The sequence below is a fragment of the Mustela nivalis genome (assembly GCF_964662115.1).
Source record: "Mustela nivalis genome assembly, chromosome: 5".
NCBI lineage: Eukaryota > Metazoa > Chordata > Mammalia > Carnivora > Mustelidae > Mustela > Mustela nivalis.
This window is the reverse complement of record NC_139024.1, coordinates 82,281,592-82,304,613: the sequence shown is the minus strand read 5'-3', so window position 1 is coordinate 82,304,613 and position 23,022 is coordinate 82,281,592. Positions and strand designations below refer to the sequence as shown.

At 41.0% G+C, this 23,022-nt stretch overlaps 1 protein-coding gene across 4 annotated transcripts; it reads left to right on the top strand.

The window, feature by feature from the left end:
• The first annotated feature begins 697 nt into the window (after positions 1-697).
• On the top strand, positions 698-21,662 carry LOC309865648 (amine sulfotransferase-like). 4 transcript variants are annotated; one of them, XM_082732225.1, is made up of 7 exons: positions 698-1,607; positions 5,910-6,062; positions 10,654-10,862; positions 15,267-15,390; positions 17,220-17,314; positions 19,079-19,262; positions 21,045-21,662. In XM_082732225.1, exons 2-7 carry the CDS (start codon positions 5,921-5,923, stop codon positions 21,164-21,166), a joined length of 876 nt encoding a protein of 291 aa, XP_082588351.1. In that variant the 5' UTR covers positions 698-1,607; positions 5,910-5,920; the 3' UTR covers positions 21,167-21,662. The 4 variants fall into 4 exon arrangements, with proteins under 4 accessions (XP_082588351.1, XP_082588350.1, XP_082588348.1 ...); XM_082732224.1 differs by lacking the exon at positions 698-1,607 and adding an exon at positions 1,808-1,837; XM_082732222.1 differs by lacking the exon at positions 698-1,607 and adding an exon at positions 4,183-4,354.
• Positions 21,663-23,022: the final 1,360 nt, after the last annotated feature.

The following is a 23,022-nucleotide window of genomic DNA, read 5'->3' as shown; positions in this document are numbered from 1 at the left end:
CACAGTCTCTCAGGCTTCATCATCCCCTCTGATTTCCTCTTCTTCACTTTTTCTTTTTGTCTCCTAATGTCTTCCACATTATCCATATGTTCTACAAGTAAGTGAAACCATATGATAATTGACTTTCTCTGCTTGACTTATTTCAGTCAGCATAATCTCCTCTGGTCCCATCCATGTTGATGTAATAGTTGGGTATTCATCCTTTCTGATGGCTGGGTAATATTCCAGAGTATATGTGGGCCACATCTTCTTTGTCCACTCCTCTGTTGAAGGGCATCTAGGCTCTTTCCTCAGTCTGACTCTTGTGGACATTGCTGCTTTGAACACTGGGGTACATATGGCCCTTCTTTTCACTACATTGGTATCCTTTGAGTAAATCCCCAGTAATGCAATTGCCAGGTCATAGAGTAGTTCTGTTTTGAAATTTTTGAAGAATATCCACACTGTTTTCCAAAGTTGTTGCACCAACTTGCATTCCCACCAACCTCAAGTTATTTATTTCAGGGAATCTCAATTATTCCTTTCTAGGAATCGACAACTTTTGCTTCATGGAATATGTTCCATTTTTATCAGAGAACACTGTGAGGAAAAGGTGTTCTGAATAATTGCCAGGCCAAATTTCTGTCACATTAAACACTTATTTTCTGAACAGTAAAACTTCTCCAACAAAAGGGATTAAAGCCTTCCTTAGATCAGATTTCTTTTTAATGAAAGGTGACAATAGGAAAGATGAAACCAAAGATGAACTCTAAAGTTCTTGAGAGTCGTTATAAGTGAGAAACACAAGCTACCTTTGCCTGGTGAAGTGTTTACAGAAGAAGAGTGAGAGGAGATGCGTTAGGAAGTGCCTGAGTCATGTTCAAATCTGATAGTGTGCATGCCATGACATCAACAAATGCCAGCGAGTGGTGATTTATCTGAGCGCATGTGAAGAGATGTTTGTTGTTCAGGAAGAAGTAACAATAGATGAGAAGAGTATGTAAGGTCAAAAATCCAAGTACATAGAGAGGGAATTTGAGTAAACCTTTGAATGTTTATCCTTTATGTCCATTCTATTTGGAAAACAAACTAACTGGAGAGAATGTGGAACCCATGACAAAGAAGACACAAAACAGTCCTTGAGGAGCCAACCCCAGGACCTATCTCTTGCTCTGTGATATAGTGGTATAAAGATTTGCCAATAGGAACACAGTGGAGGGGCTTAATGGCAGGTAGATGGTGTTTGGTAGTTAAGTGAATATTATGTCTGTGTCAAGCATATTGGAGAATTTGGAAAAGTGTCTAATCCCTCAAAATACTTGTACTTTCTTCTTGCAGATGTGGATTTTTTCCCTCAACTTCAAATTGTTCACACTTTACACTTACTCTCCATTCTGTTCCATAAGAAACAACACAAAGGTTCAAAGACACCAATACTGGTGCTATTGAAGAAGAAGAAACTCAATCCATTGTACTACTGGTTTCTGGCCATTAGAGTATCATGAGTGGGACAGCAAGAGAATACATGCATATTTTCTGCTATAATTCAAAAGCAGAGACTTTGAACCCTACCCAGCATCTCTGAGTAACACCAAACTGCTTGAAGCATTTATCTCCTTTTATTTATGGTAAATACCTCTGTGCTTTTCACTAGACCTTTTGGTGATCTACTGGTTAACATCAGCCTAATCCCTCCTCCTTAATGAGTTCAATTCTGGGAGCTCTAATTGGTGAATTGCTAAATCTCTTAGGGGAAAACTTAGTTTTTATCTGTGTCTTTCTCCTTCAATGGCACACAATTATTCTTCTCACTTGCCTTCATATCAGAAGTTCATACTTCATTTCAAAGAACTCTAAGGTGAGTAGCCTCATTCTAGTTTGGGGATGAAAAAAGTTTCCTTTTTCCTTTCTAGGTTCTCTGGATGGTCTAATAATTAAATTGATATAAGACAGATAGATTCACAAAAGAGAAATGTAACTTCATGTGTGTGGGAGACCCACAAAGTCATGATGAGTCAAAGGCAGTCTGACAACTTAGTCTTATAAACCACCCTAAGCTAAGGAGGAAGGGGTGAAATGCTTCAGAAATGAAAGAGGGGGAAGACAATTCACAGGTAGATTAAGACAGCTCGTATGTGGTAGAGATGTGTACCATGCCATCAAAAGAGTCTTTCTAATAGAAAAAGTAACTTGTGGTAGGAACTCTATTCCTGGTGTAGCTCCCTATCTAAATCCTTTTAAGCAGAAGGTAGAAAGCTGTTGTGAGTCTGCTGGCTCTTAATTGTTTTCAACTAAAACATCATCCACATGCCAAATTGATATTTTTGGGATAACATACTCTCTGCTTCCTTTCTCTTGTCTGTACTTAATAGTTATGCAGTTTTAGGTGTTTGGTGTTTTTCTAAACACTAGGCTAAAAATGTGTAAAGTGTCAGCTCCTCTGTAGGAAGCAAGACTACACTGTCCTTCTTTTGCTTTGATTTCCAATGAACTGGAAATCAAATATTTATTTCTAAATATTTATTTAGACATTTAAGAACATACACTAAAAGAAATATTTAATTCACCATGAGAGTAGTAATTATGCTAGAATGTAATATAAGTAGAGTATAAGGTGGTAGAATTATGTTTCCTTCAGCAAAAAGTCAAGATGTTAAGGCTCTTGGGGCGCCTGGGTGGCTCAGTTGGTTGGACGACTGCCTTCAGCTCAGGTCATGATCCTGGAGTCCAGGGATCGAGTCCCACATCGGGCTCCCAGCTCCATGGGGAGTCTGCTTCTCCCTCTGACCTTCTCCTCGCTCATGTTCTCTCTCACTGTCTCTCTTTCAAATAAATAAATAAAATCTTTAAAAAAAAAAAAAAAAGATGTTAAGGCTCTTGATATTGTTTTGATCCCAAGACATGGAATTGGCTTCTGTTAGGGAGCCAGTGCTCCTTGATAATGGAAGTTAACATTAGAGCCCAATGGGTATGGAGTTGTAAATGACATTGTTTCTTCGAACACCAAGGATGGCAACGCTGAGGAGCTTAAATAACTCTAGTGGCAGAATAACTTACCTCCTCTCTCTTCCTCTCACCTTCCCTGTCTGGTCCCCATTTCTTCCCCGGCTAACAATTCATGTTTATGATTCCAACTACTTTGCAGCTTTCCCAAATCTCCTTTGTTTCGTCTTATGGTGTCACTTATCTCTCGAATTCTCCCCTCGTGGTCCAGTAGCTGTTTGTCCCTCTTTTGCTCAGTTTCTTTATTCTCTGTCATTTGGTCTTCTATATCACTAATTCTTTCTTCTGCCTCATTTATCCTAGCAGTGAGAGCCTCCATTTTTTATTGCACCTCATTAATAGCTTTTTTGATTTCTACTTGGTTAGATTTTAGTTCTTTTATTTCTCCAGAAAGGGCTTTTATATCTCCCGAGAGGGTTTCTCTAATATCTTCCATTTCTTTTTTGAGCCCGGCTAGAACCTTGAGAATTGTCATTCTGAACTCTAGATCTGACATATTACCAATGTCTGTATTGATTAGGTCCCTAGCCTTCGGTACTGCCTCTTGTTCTTTTTTTTGTGTTGAATTTTTCCGTCTTGTCATTTTGTCCAGATAAGAGTATATGAAGGAGCAAGTAAAATACTAAAAGGGTGGCAACAACCCCAGGAAAATATGTTTTAACCAAATCAGAAGAGATCCCAAATCGTGAGGGGGAGAAAGGGGATAAAAAGAGGTTCAAAAAGGGAGAAAGAAAAAAAAATAAAAAAAAAAAGAAAAGAATTAAAAAAAAGAATAAAGAAAAATATAAAAAAATTAAAAATATATATATTAGATAAACTAGTTTAAAAAATCGTTAAAAAAGAAAAGGGTAAAAGTTAAAAAAAAATTTTACCAGAAGGCGAGAAAAAAAACAAAAAATGAAAAAAAATTAAATTAACTGCAAGACTAAAAAAACTCACAGGGAGAAAGCCATGAGTTCTGTGCTTTGCTTTCTCCTCCTCTGGAATTCTGCTGCTCTCCTTGGTATTGAAACCGCACTCCTTGGTAGGTGAAGTTGGTCTTGGCTGGATTTCTTGTTGATCTTCTGGGGGAGGGGCCTGTTGTAGTGATTCTCAAGTGTCTTTGCCCCAGGCGGAATTGCACCGCCTTTACCAGGGGCGGGGCTGAGTAATCCACTCGGGTTTGCTTTCAGGAGCTTTTGTTCCCTGAGCGCTTTCCATAGAGTTCCAGAGAACGGGAAAACAAATGACGGCCTCCTGATCTCCGGCCCGGAGGAGCCGAGAGCCCAGGGCCCCACTCCTCAGTGCGCCCTCAGAGAACAGCGCCCAGTTACTCCCGTCTGCCCTACCTCCGGCCGCACTCCCAGCTCACCGAGCCTGGGACCGGTTCAAGGTCACCCCGAGCTGTGAGCTTACTGTCGGCTCTGTCTCTGTAGCTGGCTTTCCCGTTCCAATACCCGCAAGCTCTGCGACACTCAGACACCCCCGATCCTTCTGTGACCCTGCGGGACCTGAGGCCAAGCTGACTCCGCGTGGGCTTCGCCCCGGGTAGCCTCTGGAGCGATGTCCCTCAGCGGAACAGACTTTTAAAAGTCCTGATTTTGTGCGCGGTTGCTCTGCCGCTTGCCGGGAGCCGGCCCCTCCCCCCGGGGTCTATCTTTCCGTGGCTTTGGATTCACTTCTCCGCCAGTCTTACCTTTCAGAACGTGGTTGTTTTTCTGTTTCCAGAATTGCTGTTCTTCTTCTCTTCGATCTGCTGATGGATTTGCAGGTGTTTGCAATCTTTAGATAATCTCTAATCTCCTGCTAGCTGAAGTAGTCTCAGCCTGCTACTTCTCCTCCATCTTGATTCACAGATTCCCCAAATCTCCTTTGTAAAGAGAGTTTATCAGTTTTCTGTTTTTTATTAACAGTGTGACTGTCACAATATATTTTAAAGATTTCTTATTTCCCTTTGTCTTATAATGACCCTTTCTGGGTCATCCTGGAATTGCTTTCAAACTGTGGGATTCTGAAGCTCTGATTTTCTCAGCTGTTCCTATGTCCAACTACTTTGGGAAACAGAAAAAAAAGTCACTTCAGAGTCATCTGGAAGAACCCCCAAGTCTACTGTAACCTCAGGTTTCATAGCACCAAAGTAGATTATTTTCCTAGGGTCAGTGAGGGGTAGTAATGAAATGCAAAAAGTACACATAAATGATGACTCTTGAGACTACATTTGCACTTTCAGTGTGTCAACCATTATTTGAGGGTTTTCTCTCAGACTTTTACTTTGTGCCTTTGTTCATTTTATCATAATGGACAGCTGAATTGCTCACATGCAGTTTGTCAAACTTCCTAGAAGACAGTCGTGACTGTTAACTCATGCTTGCACTACCCCAGTCATTCTAAACAAGTGGCACATTAGAAAGAAAACAGAATTTAAAGTTACCAAAGAGATCATCAATAGATAACTCCCACCCAGAAAATATATAAAGGAAAGCTTCTAGAAACCTGCTGAAAGCTAACAATTGTACTTCAGTTATGGGGGGGGAAAAGCCCAGGTGATGAAGGAGTGCTGGGAGACAAGTGTGTCTGAAGCCTGCTCAAGTCCAACTTGTATGTTCATTTGTATGTGTGTGTATACATATATATGTGTGCTTTCTGATTAAAGAATCTTTTTGCAACTACAAAAATTATTTTCAAATCATTTTCCCTGTAGCTATAAAAATGGAGCACATACCCATAAAACTAACCTCTAGCCTGTGAACAGGTGGCTCCTGGCATTGGACCAAACTCACACTCACAATCCAGGACAGTAACTTTTAGAGCCAGCCAGTTTGCAGTGACTGTGAAGAAAACAAGATATCAGTTTCTTTTCTCAGCATATGGTCAACAACTGAGAGACAGAAGGGAAGAAAACAAAATTTTACTAATTTCCTTCCAATCATTTTGTCTCTCTTTTGCAGGAGACTGAAGTATGGAAGACATAGAGAAATTCTTATTCAAATTTAAAGGATATTATTTTAATCGTTTACCACTTGATATTGGCTTTATAGAAAATTTAGATAATTTTGAAATCAGAGAAAATGATGTCTTCATAATCACATACCCCAAATCTGGTGAGTTCTCTGTTCTGATAGTTAATCTAAGAAGTAACATGATACTTTTATAATGTGGGAACTCTGTTTTATTAGTAGTATTCTATATGGATTTGTACATATAATCTATTGGATATTATAGTGTCAACTGAATTTAATATCTTATGAAATAGATCTTTTACAATGTAGCTAGAAGTTATTTTTTTAAAGATTTATTTATTTATTTATTCGTCAGAGAGACGGAGACAGCAAGAGAGCACACAAGCAGGGGGAGTGGCAGGCAGAGGGTGAAGCAGGACCCTGGGATCATGACCTGATCTGAGGCAGATGCTAACCCAGCTGAGCCACCCAGGTGTCTCTAGAAGTTATTTTTGATGTGGACAAGGAAATGGAGAAAATATTGAAGTAACTATGTTGAAGACACCCTATCAAACACTAAGGTGCTAAAGTGGGCTTGGAAAGTTTGCACAAATATTTACCATTTAGGCAGCTACTTTGGACAGAGAGTTGAAATTGTATTTAATAACCAAGTGCATGAGAAGGAGGAAAGTAACTTACACTATTTCCAGAATGTGTAATAATCTCCAACTATTTGGGTGTACTTTTGCTATAGCACTCAGATCAGACCGAAACATATAGACATGTGTATAATGCATATGTTCATCTTTGTGCATGTATATATACATGCACGTCTATTCACAGCCTTTGCCCATGTTTTAATTGTCTTTGTTATATTCGCTATTGTGTCATATGAGTTCTTGATATGTTTTTATATTAATCCCTAATCATAAATGATTTCCAAATATTTTTCCCTTTTAATAGGCTGCCTTTTCATTTTGTGGATAGTTCTCCTTGCTGTACAGAAAACTTTTTTCAGTTATGCCTTTTCATATGTATTAGAAAAATGTATGATTAGCACATCAACTCCGTGGTTTTACAAATGTCACTACGTAGGATGAATCTCAAGGAGGCAGCAATGTTACACTTAGGACAACTTCCAGAAAAATATAAGTCACAGTAAAGGGGAGCAATTTAGAAGATCTGTTTAAAACAAAAGTATGAATAGCCTATGACTCTGCATTGAACTTCAAGGAAGCAATCCATGGTAAACACACACACACACACACACACACACACACACACACTGTTCCTGTGTTGTGTTTTGTAATAGCAAAAGTGGAAAACTGTCTTAACTAGTTATCACAAAAGAAAGGGGGAAGGTGTTTTAGAGTCATATGATCACACTCTATTAGGCAGTTGCAAAGGATGAGTTGAAGTTACATTTAGCAAAAACAACACGCATAGATCTCAGAAACAATGTTAAGTGAAGAAAACAAGTTGCAGAACGACTCAATATACCATTTGTATTAAATACACCATAATAGTTTCAATGAACTCATATATATCGAAGTCTTAAAAGAGTCTAGCAGATGTAACAGCAGTTTGAGAGGGATGGCCAATGCTAGTCAAAAGGGGCGAGATCTTCTTATAAATCTATGTCTTAGAGAATGGATTCATGGGACACTTGAGTAATCAGATCTGGTTGAACATTTACAAAACAAGAATGCAGTAGACAATCAGGACAAGGTGACGGTCTGACATTGTGAATGAGCAAATGCTGACCTCATAGCAGCAGGCTGTGCTTCCTCTGCACGGTCCCTGCAGCTGACACACTTAGTTCCCAGAGGCACCTTCACACACATTTGGCCAGGATGTGGCCCAGTCTTCCTCTCCTCTAGTTCCTTACAACCTAGGTTGGAGCCCAGGCACCTGGATACCATACATGATTGAAGCTAGAGGCTTCCTTAGGCCCTTCACTTCCCAGGTAAATCCCAGTGGGGCCCTGGAGCTTTCTCAGTAACCTAGGCATTTAGCATGTCCCAGGTTTGGAGGCTCCTTCTATCCCCAACAATCGGGATCAGAGCCCTCAGGGGTCTAAGTATGAGAAGGCTTGTCTTCTGATGGGTCGGCGTGTACTGGGCTCCAAGCACAGATAAGGCCCCAGCAAATAGCTTGACATCATTACATCCTACAGAGTAGATCATATTGTTAGCTCCATTTTTACAGATGAGGAAATGGAGGCACAAAAAGTCAAAAGACTTGTTTGCCCAACATCAAACTAATAAGTGATTTTAAAAAGGGACTAGAACCCACAGCTGTCTGTCCTTAGAGCCCAGGCTCTGCTCTTAGTGCCCAACCAAATCCTACCAATTTGTCAAGATTCAGCTCAGGAAGTCTGGAGGTGATCATCCTCTTCTGTCATTCAGAGTATGTACAAAATATGATTCTGCTGACCAGAGAAATCAGGAACACACTGCATCTCCTCAGTAGGAGGGTAGAAATCATATCTGATTCAGCTCTGTATTTTGAGAAAAGAGCCTAACAAATAAAGAATGCTGAGGATATGCCTGATCAATACACAGATGAATGAAAACACGAATGAGTGAAGGAGGGTAGTTTCACCTGACTGATTCTGATGAGGTCCTAAATACCTCTGCCTAAATACCTCTATATGACACCCTGGGGTGCTGTTACAGAGCTCTCTTCAAATCAGATTCAGTCTGGACTCCTTCTAAGATATCCAATATCTTTATTATTTTGCAAACACACTCATATATGCACACGTGGACACATATATACATACATACATACCTACATACAAGTAAGATGCAAAGGGCCCAAGGGACCCATGATTATGGGTGATGGTGGGGGAGGTCGAGGAGAGGGGATGGGGTTAATGGACAGATGGCCCTGTTCAGCACAGTTCAGCTGAGCACTTCCTTCCAAAGTTCTGGGTGCTCCTTGTAGCTCAGGAATTTTTGCTCCAGACCTAATATCACCTCTGTTCCACTTTGATATTTGTCAGCAGTGCCTGAATCCCATAATTATACCAGTTAGGGACAAGAAGAAGGGGAAGGTTGGGGCTAAATATGCAGAGGTTAAAAGAGGAATAGCTTAGGGCCAGAGACAGGGCAGGAGGGCAGAATTTTTGCTACTGTTCATTGGGGTTGGTGGTGGCATCTGAGTACATGGTGAGCTGGAAGGTCAGGGCTTTGCTGCTCATATAATTCCCTTGCTCAGGGTAGGCAGCAAGAAGGTTCTCAGCCTCCTTCAGAGAGATGACAGTGGCCTGGAGGTGGCAAGTTCATTGCTCCTTGATGTAATTTGCCATCCTGGCAATGCTGGTGTCATCCAGGGCAGCATCGGTCTCACCCACGATGAAGAAGGAGGCTAGCTTCTAGTGTAGTTGTGGCAAGGCCTGAGCTGCCCCTGTTCTACGCCCTGACAAGTTGTTCATAGACTAGAAGCGTTTGCCAGGAGCCACATAGTTGTAGCTGGTGCCATCCTAGTAGGGCTCCTCAGGGTTCTATGTGCTCAGAAATGCCTGGACACTCTGTTGCCAGATAAGGCTTGCAGATCTCATTAATGTTGGTGGCCACGGATTCAAAGCAAACATTGAAGCACTCAAAGTGCTTCTTCTTCATTTGTTCAAATACCTGTTTGGCTTTCCTGGCTCGCTTTTGGGCTTCCCCCAACGGATCTGAGGGCTCCTGGAACTTGTCTCAGACACTTCCTAATTTTTCCACGGCTTTCATGTCAGGGCCAGCTATATGCTGGAGTACACTCGCTGCTCACTCAGCTTCTGCTGCAGTGTACCCACCTCCTGTTTGAGCTCCTCAGCCTGGGCATCCTTGGATCTTCACTCAGGTCTCTGAAGTCACTCTCAATGAGGGCTTCTCACACAGAGAACTGGAGGTTCACTGGGAACCACTCACTGAATCCTCCTCCTAGGAGCTACACTTTCCCTCATAACGCCTTGTGTAGTGCCCTTAGACAGTGCCCACCTGATGTCCTGCATCTGGTAGGCCTGGAGTGGATTGTGCTGGTCACTACTTTTCTGTTCAAGCTTAGTCTCAACGGCTGTGAGCTCCTTCTGCAAATGGGTCATTTCCTTGTTGGTGCTCCAGTTCCTTATGGACCTCATCCATCTCATGATTCTTGTCATTTACTTCTGTTCTTTGTAGTTGTTTTCTGGAGTTAAGGGACTATTTTATGGTTTCCCTTTCTCTCTTTTCCCCCCTCTATGTTAACCTGTTTTGTTTCTTAAATTCCTTCCTGTCTCCAGGTGGGTGTTCTGGGGCCTCCTTTAGGGATTTATAATAAACAGTATTTCCTGAAGTGGAGACCATGGGTACAGAAGGAGATGAGGGGAAGAGCAGAAGGCTGGGAAATGCCTCCTTACATGGAGTTCCTGTTCCTTGGATTCTTTTGGCTCATTTTCTAGGATTGGGATTGGGGAAGGAAATAGAGAGACAGGCATAGAAGATCATTTAAAAGTCCTGTATATGAAGCAGAAGAAAACACAGAAGAGACAATGAATAAATTTGTGGGGACAAATGCCCACGGAGTTTCAAGTGGAGCATCTCCTGAAGCAGGAAAAGAAAGGCCATATTTGTTTTCTTTCTCCCACACTGCATTTTACATATATTAACGATCTCATTCAGATGAAATTACATTGTACTTATTATAGTAACAAACTCTGATTAAAAAAATTAATGATACATCACCTCCATTTTGGATCATCATTGAAAACAAAATTATTTCTTTACAGGAACCATCTGGTTTCAGCAATTATTAAGTCTGATTTATTCTGAGGATCATCGCAAAGGTGCTGGAAAACTGGAAACCATGGATCGAGTACCCTTCCTTGAGTACAACTTTCGAAAAATGGATTTTGAGGAAAGACCATCCCCTCGTCTCTTCTCTACCCACCTCCCATACTACTTGGTTCCCAGTGGGCTGAAGAACAAAAAAGCCAAAGTAGGAAATGGGCTCTGACTGCTGAGAGCTAACTGCTCTTTTTCATTATTTCATTTCATTTCATGACATCAATACTGTGCATTCATCCAGCTGTTGGCAAATGTAGCATTATACACACTTCAGTTTTCTTTTTTGTTTTAAAGAATTTATTTATTTATTTGAGAGAGAGAGAGAGAAAAAAAGAGAGAACAGGCAGGGCAGGTTGAGGGAGAAGCAGGCTCCCTGCTGCTCAGTGACCCCCCCCTCCCCCCCACCACACCCACGTGGGGCTTGATCTCAGGACCTTGGGATCATGACCTGGATTGAAGGCAGATGCTACACCAACTAAGCCACTCAGGCACCCCTTTACTTCAATTTTCAATAGCCTTCTTTTTTTATAATATCAGATTTGTATCTTGCACCCTTTGTTTTCTGATTGTACAAATAATACAGACATTAAAAAAATGAAAGTATATATATGTGTGCATTTAATTTACCTTATAGAGTGTGTTATATTATCACATTAATATATATTCTTTCATTTTTTTATGTTTCAAATATGCATTTGTTTTATTACATGTAATTACCGTGTAATTGAACATTATTATGTTCATATGGTATGACATATAATAATGTCATGTAATAATATCATGTAATAATGTAATAATGACATAAAATAATGCCATATAATAACATAATAATAACATTATTATGTTCACACAGTAAACTGCTATTATTTATTTCTTGCTTCTAAAACATTATATGATATGTATGCTTTTCCATCAATAATATTTCATATAAATTTTTAAATCTTTTTAACATTTTTAAATGGTATATTTATTTAGAAACTTATTGACTTTGCAATTTGTAGCACACTTTATTTAGTTCTTGGAGTTCTATTCAAAATTCTTTTTTTTTTAAATTTTTACATCTTAATTTTATTTGACGTTTTCAGTGTTCCAAGATTCATTGTTTATGCACCACACCCAATGCTCCATGCAATATGAGCCCTCCTTAATGCCCTCCACTAGGCTTACCCATCCACCAACTGCCCTCCCCTCCAAAACCCTCAGTTTGTTTCTTGGAGTCCACAGTCTCTCATGCTTATTCTCCCCCTCCAATTTCCCCCAATTCACTTTTTCTATCCTTCTCTTAATGTTCTTCCATGTTATTCCTTATGCTCCACAAGTAAGTGAAACCATATGATAATTGACTTTCTCTCCTTGACTTATTTCACTTAGCGTAACCTCCTCCAGTCCCATTCATGCTGATACAAAAGTTAGGTATTCACCCTTTCTGAGGGCTGCATAATATTCATTGTATATATGTGCCATATTTTCTCTATCCATTTGCCTACTGAAGGGCATCTTTGCTCAGACAACAAAATGAAATAAAAGGCATTCAAATTGGCAGAGAAGTCAAACTCTCTCTCTTCACAGAAGACATGGTACTTTACATGGAAAACCCAAAGACTCCACATCCAAACTACTAGAACTCACACAGCAATTCAGTAATGTGGCAGGATGAAAGATCAATACAGTGAGATCAGTTGCTTTGTTATACACTGACAATGAAAATATAGAAAGGGAAATTAGAGAATCTATTCCATTTAGTACAGCACCAAGAACCAAAAGACACCTTGGAATAAACCTAACCAAAGAGGTAAAGGATCTCTACTCAAAGAACTGCAGAACACTCATGAAAGAAATTGAAGAAGACACAAAAAGATGGAAGACCATTCCATACTCATGGATTGGAAGAATAAACATTGTTAAAATGTCTATGCTGCCCAGAGCAGTCTATACTTCCAATTAAATCCCGATTAAAATTCCACCAGCATTTTTCACAGTGCTGTAACAAACAATCCTAAAACTTATTTGGAACCAGAAAAGACCCTGAACCACTAAGGAAATGTTGACAAAGAAAAACAAAGCTGGAGGCATCACGTTGACTGATTTCAAACTACTACAAAGCTGTGATCACCAAGACAGCATGGTACTGGTACAAAAACAGACACATAGTCCACTGGGAGAGAGTAGAGAGTCCAGATATGGACCCTCAACTCTATGGTCAGATAATCTTCAGCAAAGCAGGAAGAAAATATCCAGTGGGGGAAAAAAAAGTCTCTTCAATAAATGGTGCTGGGAAAATTGGGCAACTATGTACAGAAGAATGAACTCAACCATTCTCTCACACCATACACAAAGAATCTCAAAATGGATGAAAGAACTCAATGTGAGGCAGGAATCTATCAAAATCCTTGAGGAGAACATAGGTAGTTGCCACTTCGACATTGGCCACAGCAATTTCTTTCAAGACACGTCTCCAAAGACAATGGAAACAAAAGAGAAAATGAACTTTTGGGACTTCATCAAGATAAAAAGCTCAGCCCAGCAAAGGAAACAGTCAACAAAACAAAGAGGCAACCCCCGGAATGGAAGAAGACATTTGCAAATGACACTAGAGACAAAGGACTGATATCCAAGATCTATAAAGAATTCTTCAAACTATTTGACAGATAATCATGTCAAAAAATGGCCAGAAGGACATGAACAGACACTTCTCCAAAAGATGTTCTTTTGTACTTGAATCAGCTGTAGTAACAATAATATATACAATGCTAGCAATTCTTTCTCTTTGCTCTGTGTGCCCTCTCTCTTTTTCAGACTTCCCCTATTTTGCCTATTTTCTCTTCAAGTGTACCTATCTCTCCCTCTCCCTGGATCATCACCTCTACCCATTGGTAATTTCAGCTCTTTACTCATTACCTTCCTCCCTACTAGCACTCCTATCACTCATGGGATTAGTTCAAACTTGATGTGAGTGGTTTTCTGTGAGTGCCAGACAAGGGTGAGCCAAATTGCCCCAGCGGGGTCAAGGGGAAGGAGGCACTCATTCTCAGGGTTATGCAAGGGCAAGGTTGTCTCCTTCACATTGACCCCTCAGAATCTACACTGGCCTCCCAAATGCCTAGCTCTGCCACAACTCTCAGTGTTGATGTCACCTCCAGCGATCTTTTCCTCCACCAACATCTAGAGTTTATAATGGGTGATAAGCCTGCCTTTATTTATGACGCCATCTCCCATCTGTTTACCTATTTATTTATTGTCCATTTCTAGCCAGAGTGTAAACCCATGAGAGAGATGGAGTTTGCAGTACACAGAGGAGTGTCCAGAGGGCAGTAGAGTTGAGTGAATGAACAAAGGCATCACCAGTAATTGCCCTAACTTGAATCCTGACTTGAAGTACCTTGTTCTCTGAGAGCTGCCTCCTTTGCCTCCCACTCCTTTCAGGTGTCCCTGTAGTGACCAGTCACCATATTCAGAGTTCCAGTACCCCTCCCCACAACTTCTCCACTCCCTCTCCACACTCTCTCATCCATCTCTTCCACTTCTCCACATCCACCAATGGCTCCATATTTGACATTCAAATCACTTTTGACTCAATTTTCTTGCTGTAGTCAACTCTATTACGATCATCTGCCAACACCTAATTCTGGTGAAACCCAATACGTGTATAATTGTACCTGTATTCATGATTCTGGTAGTGTGATAGGGAAAAAAAACAATACACTTAAAAGTTGTATCTTCGCTTTACTTTTATGGCCTCAATCCTCAAATTTTACTTTTTAAGTGTTTTGCTCCCTCCACCTTCCTAAAACAACTGCTTGCTATTGTCTTCTGTCTTCTCAAACTTTAGTAGCATTCTGCTCCACTTGTCCCAGTAAATGGCTCCCAGAAAACCATTGCCAATCATAGATCTCCACAATAGAGACTTCCACTCACTGCCTTCCCTCCTTAAGAAGAAAAGAGGGATGAGTTGATCATTTCTGTTCTCATTACATATCCGCTTCTCCACTCATGGTTTGGATCCCTTTTTGGATTGCTTTTATCTACCACACAGTTTCACAAATGAAAGACTTTTTGCCCCACAGAATATTTGGAATGCTTGGAACATTTTTGGTTAGGTTGGTGATGCTGCTGGTCTTTAGTGGGATGAGGTCCAGGATGATGTTAAATGCCCTATGATGCTCAAGGTTGCCCTTATAGCAGATTATCTGGGCAAAATAACTTAGTACGTTTTTCCTATTGTTATATAATTTTATACTTACAGGTAATTGTCACATGTATTAGCTTGTTGCTATAGGGACAATAGACTATTGTTGCTCTCTGTCAGGGTGAGTTGAGAAGAGGTACCATGGGAGGTGTGCCTTGAGGAGTAATTGATAGTCACTAGGCCAATTGTAAGGGAAGAGGCATGGCTGAGAAGGGGAAACCCAAAATACAAAGAGGGCTGAGTATACACATAACGTAATTAGGAAAGTATAAAGTTAAGACAATAGGCTTCATCTGATTGGAAGGTAGTAGGGCAAAAATATGAGAGAATGAAAGCCTCAGAAATAATGAATATCTCCTTTCTTTCCAGATTATTTATGTATACAGAAACCCTAAGGATGTTATGTGCTCATATTTTCACTTTGCAAAGAATGTGGTGTCACAATTTACAGGTACCTTTGAGGAATTCATGAAACAATTTCTCGAAGGAAGAGGTAACTATAATTTATAGCATAAGCAACATGTAAATTTTTACACTTAGTGAATTTGGCAGGAAGAAGATGACGAGAGAGAGTCAAATGGGAGTCAGTAATCAATGTATCAAGCCAGTTGGTAGGGTTGTCATGGATGACCATGACCAGCCATTGTTACAAATTTTGCTTACTCCTGCTCCCTCTCAGGGGACCATCAAGTTACAGTTATATCACCAAAAAATATTTACATCTAACCGTGGCAAAGGGGATTCATGAGCTTACAGTTTTCTGTTCTAGCTCAGCTAGAAGCATCTCAATTTAGATCACAGGATTGGGCTGTGCACAGCATATTGCATGGGAAGCTCTATTTGACAAAATTGTGTTCCACATTCCTTTCTCTCTCTCTTTTTTAACTTGTATTATTTATTTATTTATTTATTTAATTTGTTTTTTATTTATTTTCAGCATAACAGTATTCATTATTTTTGCACCACACCCAGTGCTCCATGCAATACGTGCCCTCTATAATACCCACCACCTGGTACCCCAACCTCCCACCCACCCTGCTACTTCAAACCCCTCAGATTGTTTTTCAGAGTCCATAGTCTCTCATGGTTCACCTCCCCTTCCAATTTCCAAGTCCCTTCTCCTCTCTGACTCCCCTTGTCCTCCATGCTATTTGTTATGCTCCACAAATAAGTGAAACCATATGATAATTGACTCTCTCTGCTTGACTTATTTCACTCAGCATAATCTCTTCCAGTTCTGTCCATGTTGTTACAAAAGTTGGGTATTCATCCTTTCTGATTGAGGCATAATACTCCATCGTGTATATGGACGACATCTTCCTAATCCATTCATCCGTTGAAGGGCATCTTGGTTCTTTACACAGTTTGGCGACCATGGCCATTGCTGCTATAAACGTTGGGGTACAGATGGCCCTTCTTTTCACTACATCTGTATCTTTTTTACTACTGGGGTAAATACCCAGTAGTGCAATTGCAGAGTCATAGGGAAGTTCTATTTTTAATTTCTTGAGGAATCTCCACACTGTTCTCCAAAGAGGCTGCACCAACTTGCATTCCCACCAACAGTGGAAGAAGGTTCCCCTTTCTCCACATCCCCTCCAACACATGTTGTTTCCTGTCTTGCTAATTTTGGTCATTCTAACTGGTGTAAGGTGATATCTCAATGTGGTTTTAATTTGAATCTCCCTGATGGCTAGTGATGATGAACATTTTTTCATGTGTCTGATAGCCATTTGTATGTGTTCTCTATGCCCAGTGTTCGACTTGAACTCACAACCCCGTGATTAAGCATTGCATACTCTATCCTGGGAGGCAGCATGTGCCCCCTGATTCTTTTCTGAGGTGCCAGTGTGGCTGTTTGAGCAGGGGGAAAGGCCTACAGAGGTAGAGATGAGGATCTGGAACAGGAGAGTTAACTAACATTAGTCTCTGTGCAGAGCTCAAGTGACCCACCAGGGAGCTTTCATGTTGCATGCAGCAGGGAAATAGCTCCCTGTGTCTTTGGGGACAGGGGAGGAGCAAAAAGGAGAGGATTCTTTTCTCTGATTTCCAGTTTCAGTTTTTCTCTCCCCGTGGGAAGATAGTTTTCTGTCTATATGAAATGCATTTTTAAGGGACTGATTGCTCCTTGAGTTCATGTAATTGTTTCCTAGGGGAAGGTGGCTAGCTCTCCCATTACCAGGTGCTAGATGAAATCTGAAATGTAGCAATAGACTTCCTTTTCCTTCTTTGTTAGTAAAGATTCCTGCATCTCCAACAACTGTAGCTTCTTTTCAACCTGTTCAACATATTTACCTAAATATGTACCTGCTTTTCCCACAGTGATGGGAAGCCTTTGGTTTGACCACATCAAAGGTTGGTATGAGCACAGAAGCCTCTTCAACATTCAGTTCATGACCTATGAGGAGATGAAGAAGGTGAGAAACATGACGTCAGAGACTACATGGCAGCTGAAAGGCACCCTGAATGAATGAATTGATCGTTCGTGGGTAGAACACCCAAAAACAGTATCAAATTTGAGATCCGTGATTAGTTGTACAGGAGACATTTTTCTTCTATCACTCCTGTACTTTGATTACCAGGTGGTCATTTACAATTAATTAATTGGAACTTTCTTTTCAAAAACTGTGTGTGAGGCATTGTCTATTTATCTATGAGGCCATACGCATGTTTGACTATCATGAGCCAGATTTTTGGTCACCCGTTGATGGATTATGAAATTAATTTTCTACATTTTGATTCTAGTAACTTCTAGATGTTATATTCATCATTGTGGGATGCATCTCATGGGAAACTTTAATCTTATCTGTATGTGGTTAAGCACTGCATGAAAAAATAAATGAAATGTCTGTGTATGATTAGAGGGAATGCAGCTCCCAGTAGTCAATGATGAACACATTAAAACAGAAGAACTTCTATTACTGATTGACTGAATCCCAGAGGCAGGCTATCCTAATGTTGGTTCTGACAACTCCAGCATGTCGTGAATGTCCCAGGCATTTTCTGTCCTTCTTTCCTATCATATCTAGTGTGGCAATGATGTCTCCTCTCATAGTAGCAGGATGGTTGTTGTAGCTCCAAAGTGATGTCCTCATGACAGCATGTGTGGCAGAAAGAGAGGGAAGTGGGACAAGAAGGACTTCCTTGCCTTGCTTTGCTATCATCACTAGGAGGAAAATCACTCTTTTAAACTTCTATTTGATTTCATCTTTCTGTTTCAATACCAAAATGGAGTCTGTGACCACCCCAGATGCATGTCTCATAAAGGGCAATGGGATTACCATGAATATCTTGGATCAATCAGGATCATTACGGGACAGGGACTGGGCACTGCTGCCTGAACATCACCAGGGATCTCTAAGCAGGAAAGAAGAGAAAGAGCTGCAAGCCAGGCAAGATTAAGGGCTGCCACCTGCTGAGTATTTGTCCCTGGTTTCTGTTACCCCTGCCCCAAGCTCATGACACACTGCTTGGACTCTCTTGTTGAGTCTGTAACACCTACTGAAGGGAGACTCCTACTATGATTGGCCTTACAACCTTTCCCTCACTATGGCCTCTCCATTGCCTCCAGCCTCTTCTCCCCACTTTCCCACCTGAGCCATGTGCCTGTGAAGCTCCACCAGGGAAACTCAAATTCTGATGGTCCTGTGACCTGGTATCTCATACTTTCCATAAACTCCAACACTGCGTATATTCTTTCTTTTGTCTGGACTCCACCCCTTCAGTGTGACTATCTAGAAAACGCCTCTTTTGCTTGAATTCTCAGGACAAATTTGTCATCTCTGTTGAGACTTTCTCTGAATTCTGTTACACAGCTACTCTCTGCCCATAGGTCTTTGTATTGACTTCCCAGTTCCAATTCCTCTTGTGCCTCTGTGCCCTTGCTCCTTCGCACGGGCAGTATCTGATATAAGTATCTGCTCCCCAATACTTGCTGAGTTCACGCAGATAAAATGAATATGAGTGTTCCTAAATGAACCCAAATGTGCTCTAGAACAGTGCACAGTGAAAGATGAGTTTACCAAGAAGGAATAAGCAAGTCACTTCTCATGGTCCAACTCCATTTTTCCAGTCAGCATAAGCACTTAGATTTTTCACTCCCATAACAATAGTTAGCTATGACTTTTATTGGTGTTTTCTTTCTTATATTGTGCATAATATCATACTCTGATTTATTTCAGGATCTCAGAGGTTCTGTGTCAAAAATCTGCAAGTTTCTGGGGAAAGGATTGAGTGAAGAGGATATGGATGCAGTTGTGAGACAGGCCACATTTGAGAACATGAAGGATGACCCACTGGCAAATTATGACAATATAATAGCCACTGGATATGGGTTGAATGTAAAAGGTCATTTCCTTCGCAAAGGTGAGGGTGAACACAGAGTGGCCACGTGGCACTGTGATAGCAGTGAGCCAGAATGTAGCTTCTAAGCTTGTTGGTGGACTTTCCTAATATCATGGGCCCTCATGGGCCTGTTCATTTCGCTAGGAAGATTATTTCCTATGATTTCTTCTGGTGCTCTACAAGAGATTCTAGTATTTGTTCTCTGAATGAATCTAATGAGTAACTTACAGTTATAAGGTCTTCCTCATGGCCCCTGACAATCTACTGATTCCTAGCACAATGTCTGCCACAAAATGGTTGTTCGTTTAGTGTTAAACTGCTTCCCCTCATTAGTGTGGGCTCAGCTTGCGATGGAGAGGTAATGACAGGTCTGTGGCCCTCACTGGCTGCTCTTCCTTCTCTGTGCTTTACCCTCAAGCTCCTCCAGGGTTGACTTAAGAACACACATTCACTGCACTTTTGTTCTTGGGAAGGATTGTCATGTGTCCTCTAGGAAACCAGATTCTTACATCATAAAAATTGTAGGAATATCTAATTTATCTCAATATCTCATACTTCTTGTGACTGGGATTTTAAATGTATAACTCCTTATATAACTAACTCATTTGAACATGTTAAAATATTTCTTTTATGTCATACCATCATTCTAAGTGCTATTTTCTGATTTTAGTACACAAATAATGTATAATACAGAATTAGAGACATAAATTTTGCATTCGATCATAGGTTCTATGACTCTGTGTCAAGTAGCAAGAAATATGCACTTTAATTTCTCTAAATTAGGATTTACTTCACTTAATCTCGTCCTATGTCTTTTCCTTTTCAACTTGAAAATATGACCACTGGTACCTTGGAGCCCACCTGAGGTGGGGACTTGTCTTCCTGTTATGCCCCACAAACCCTACCGTGTTGTTGATGCTAAGGCCCTTCTCAACTGCCCCTGTCCTGGCATCTGCACCTTGTTTCTGTTTGAAAAGAGAAAATGTTCTGTGTTCCTCTGTCTTTCATACACCTAAAAATAACAGACTGGAATGGCTAAGAGGAGCCCAACCACCTGTGGAAGTGACTTGCGTCCCCTTATGTTTATTGTGCACTAACACGCACTCTTCTCTTAGGTGAGGTGCAACAGGGCAGGACGTCATTTGCACTAGCTGAGGGTCCTGCACTGTTGTGGTTTGTATCTCCGGTTTCCTTAGAGTTTCTGTTTGTTTCAGTTATTTGTTTACAGTGCAGTGTGTTTGAAGATCAGGGTTTCTGTTCTGGCCTCTGCTTCTGTCAGCCTCTGTGTGTCATCAGGACTCCACATCTAGAATTTTAAAGTAAGACTGTTGTGAATCTAAAGTGGGTAACAAAGGAGTAACTACAGGTGAGCCGACCCAAAGTGTAGGACCTCGGGCGGCATTTTCCAAGTCTCTCTGAGCATCTGTGTCCTCATCAATAAATGTTAGCTCATCGGTATGTGATTGTGTGGAACTTTTAAAGGACTTCAGAAAACTATCAGATCCCAAGCTAGCCTGGAACGCAATAGTAAACAAGTTGCCAGGGTTTTCTTGTTTCCAGCTGGCTGCCAGCTGAGAAGTTGGGCTAGTGATCTTCAATTACAGCAGAACTGCCAGGATGAGTTTGCCCCCTGGCCAGGAGGTGAGAGAGTGACGGGGTGTGGCCATGTGCAGGAGTCAGTGGGGGGGTCTTTTGGGGAGAAAAATGAGAGTGCCAGAAATGCTTCTCCCAACACCACTAAGGTATCAAGCCCCCTCTTCCCTGAAATCTTCACTGATGCAGTTGACTTGTTTTTCCTCCCAGGTACCATCGGAGACTGGAAAAATCACCTGACTGTTGAGCAGAATGAAAGGTTTGACCAGATTTTCCAAAGGGAGATGAAGGATTTTCCCCTGGAGTTCATCTGGGACATGAATGAAGACTAGAATGTGAAGCAAAGCACAGATCCATTAAAAAAGCACTGTCGAAGGAAACAAATTGAATTGTCCACGTTCATCTTTGACTGTCACTGAGTCATTACTGTAAAACCTGAGTGATGAATAACTATGAATATCCAACTCTCCATCATTTGCCATCTGTGGCCTGTTGTCCATTGGTGGGGATCCCCCAGTGCCTGTTCAGGAGAGGGTTTCCTCTTGGTTTTGGCATATAATTAGGGAAGAGTTTTTTATTTTATATCCAGAAATTCCAAAGGTCTTCGGCCAAATAGGAGGTCATAGCATGTGATCAATTTACAGCTTGTAAGAGAAGCCTTGTCATTTATAAAAAGGGTACTTATGGCCTTTCTTCATATGTCAGGTTTATATTTTACATAGTGAGTCAACCTTTCATTCATATGGCTTCTGGGTTTTGTGTTTGACTTTGAGGGTTGCCAACACGAGTATCTTCATGCATTCATAAATCTTATTTTTCTTTCTCTTATGTTTAAGACAACTATATTTTTCTCACACACAAAAAATTGACCCAAGACCATTTATCAAAGAGCCACCATATTAAAAAGGTATTTCAATAAATTCAAAGAGACATGACCTCATTCCCATCAGTTCCATGCACATGAGCAGACTCGGGCAAAAGGACCTATTTTTCTGCTGTTATATGTTTCTCACAACCACACCGTAATTTCTCAAAGAAGCTAATCAACTGTCATAATGAGTTGTGTTAGAATGTTGCTGAGTACTGATTTATTTTTAAAAAGTCATTTAAAAACTGACATTACCACTAATTGATTATCTTCCCATTCAAAGATATTGTACCCTCAGCATTAATTTGTGTTTTCTTTCCTGTCATTTGGTACAGATGCATGGGTCTCATACAAGCCTCACTTATCTCCTGTGCAGTTTATCCTAAGCAGGCCTCTGTGGTATTTGTAGCTATTGGGAGGAGGGTTTTTTTTTTTTTTTTACTAATTTTTCTTTAATTTTAAATAAGCATATAATGTATTATTAGCCCCAGGGGTACAGGTCTGTAAATTGCCAAGTTTATACACTTCACAGCACTCACCATAGCTCATATTCTCTCTGATGTCCATTGCCCACCCCCCTCTCCCTACACTCCTCCCCCCCCACCTCCCACACCCTGCCCGCAACCTTCAGTTTGTGAGATTAAGAGTCTCTTATGGTTTGTCTCCCTCCCGATCCCATCTGCTTTCATTTATTCTTTTCCTACCTCCCAAACCCCATACGTTGCATCTCCACCTCCTCGTATCAGGGAGATCATATGATAGTTGTCTTTCACCAATAGAAATATTTCGCTAAACGTAATATGGGAGGAGCATATTTTTGAGTTATGTTTTCCAACTGCTGATCACTGCTCCTGGAGCTTTGCCTGTTCACGTATCTCCTGGGTTTCTGGTAGTAAGGCTGGCTGAGTGGAAACAGGGCAGTCAGTGCGGCCTGCAGGAGTGTGGGGGTGTGGGTGCGGTCACCTATCAGATTCTGCAGACCAGCTGACATATGTCTGCTTTTTTGTGCCCAGCTTGGGGTTGCTGGCTGCCTTATGTGTCTTGACTTCCATTGAACCTTGCTCTCTTTATTGTTTCTAAGAAACACACATCATTTCTTTCCTGAGCTGCAGCTTGACACAAGAATATAAAGGGCCCTGGTCCTTGCATCGGGAGGGATTTCTCCTCTTCCAGGGTGGCTCCTGGTATACCATTTCCTGCCTTCCAGAATCCTTTCTTCCCAGGGCTCCTAATTTCCACAGCTATGGGCTTAGAAGGGGGATATATGGCTGGAGGGAGACCTCCCTTTTCTCTGCCTTTCTCCTTATTTCTTCTCAAGCT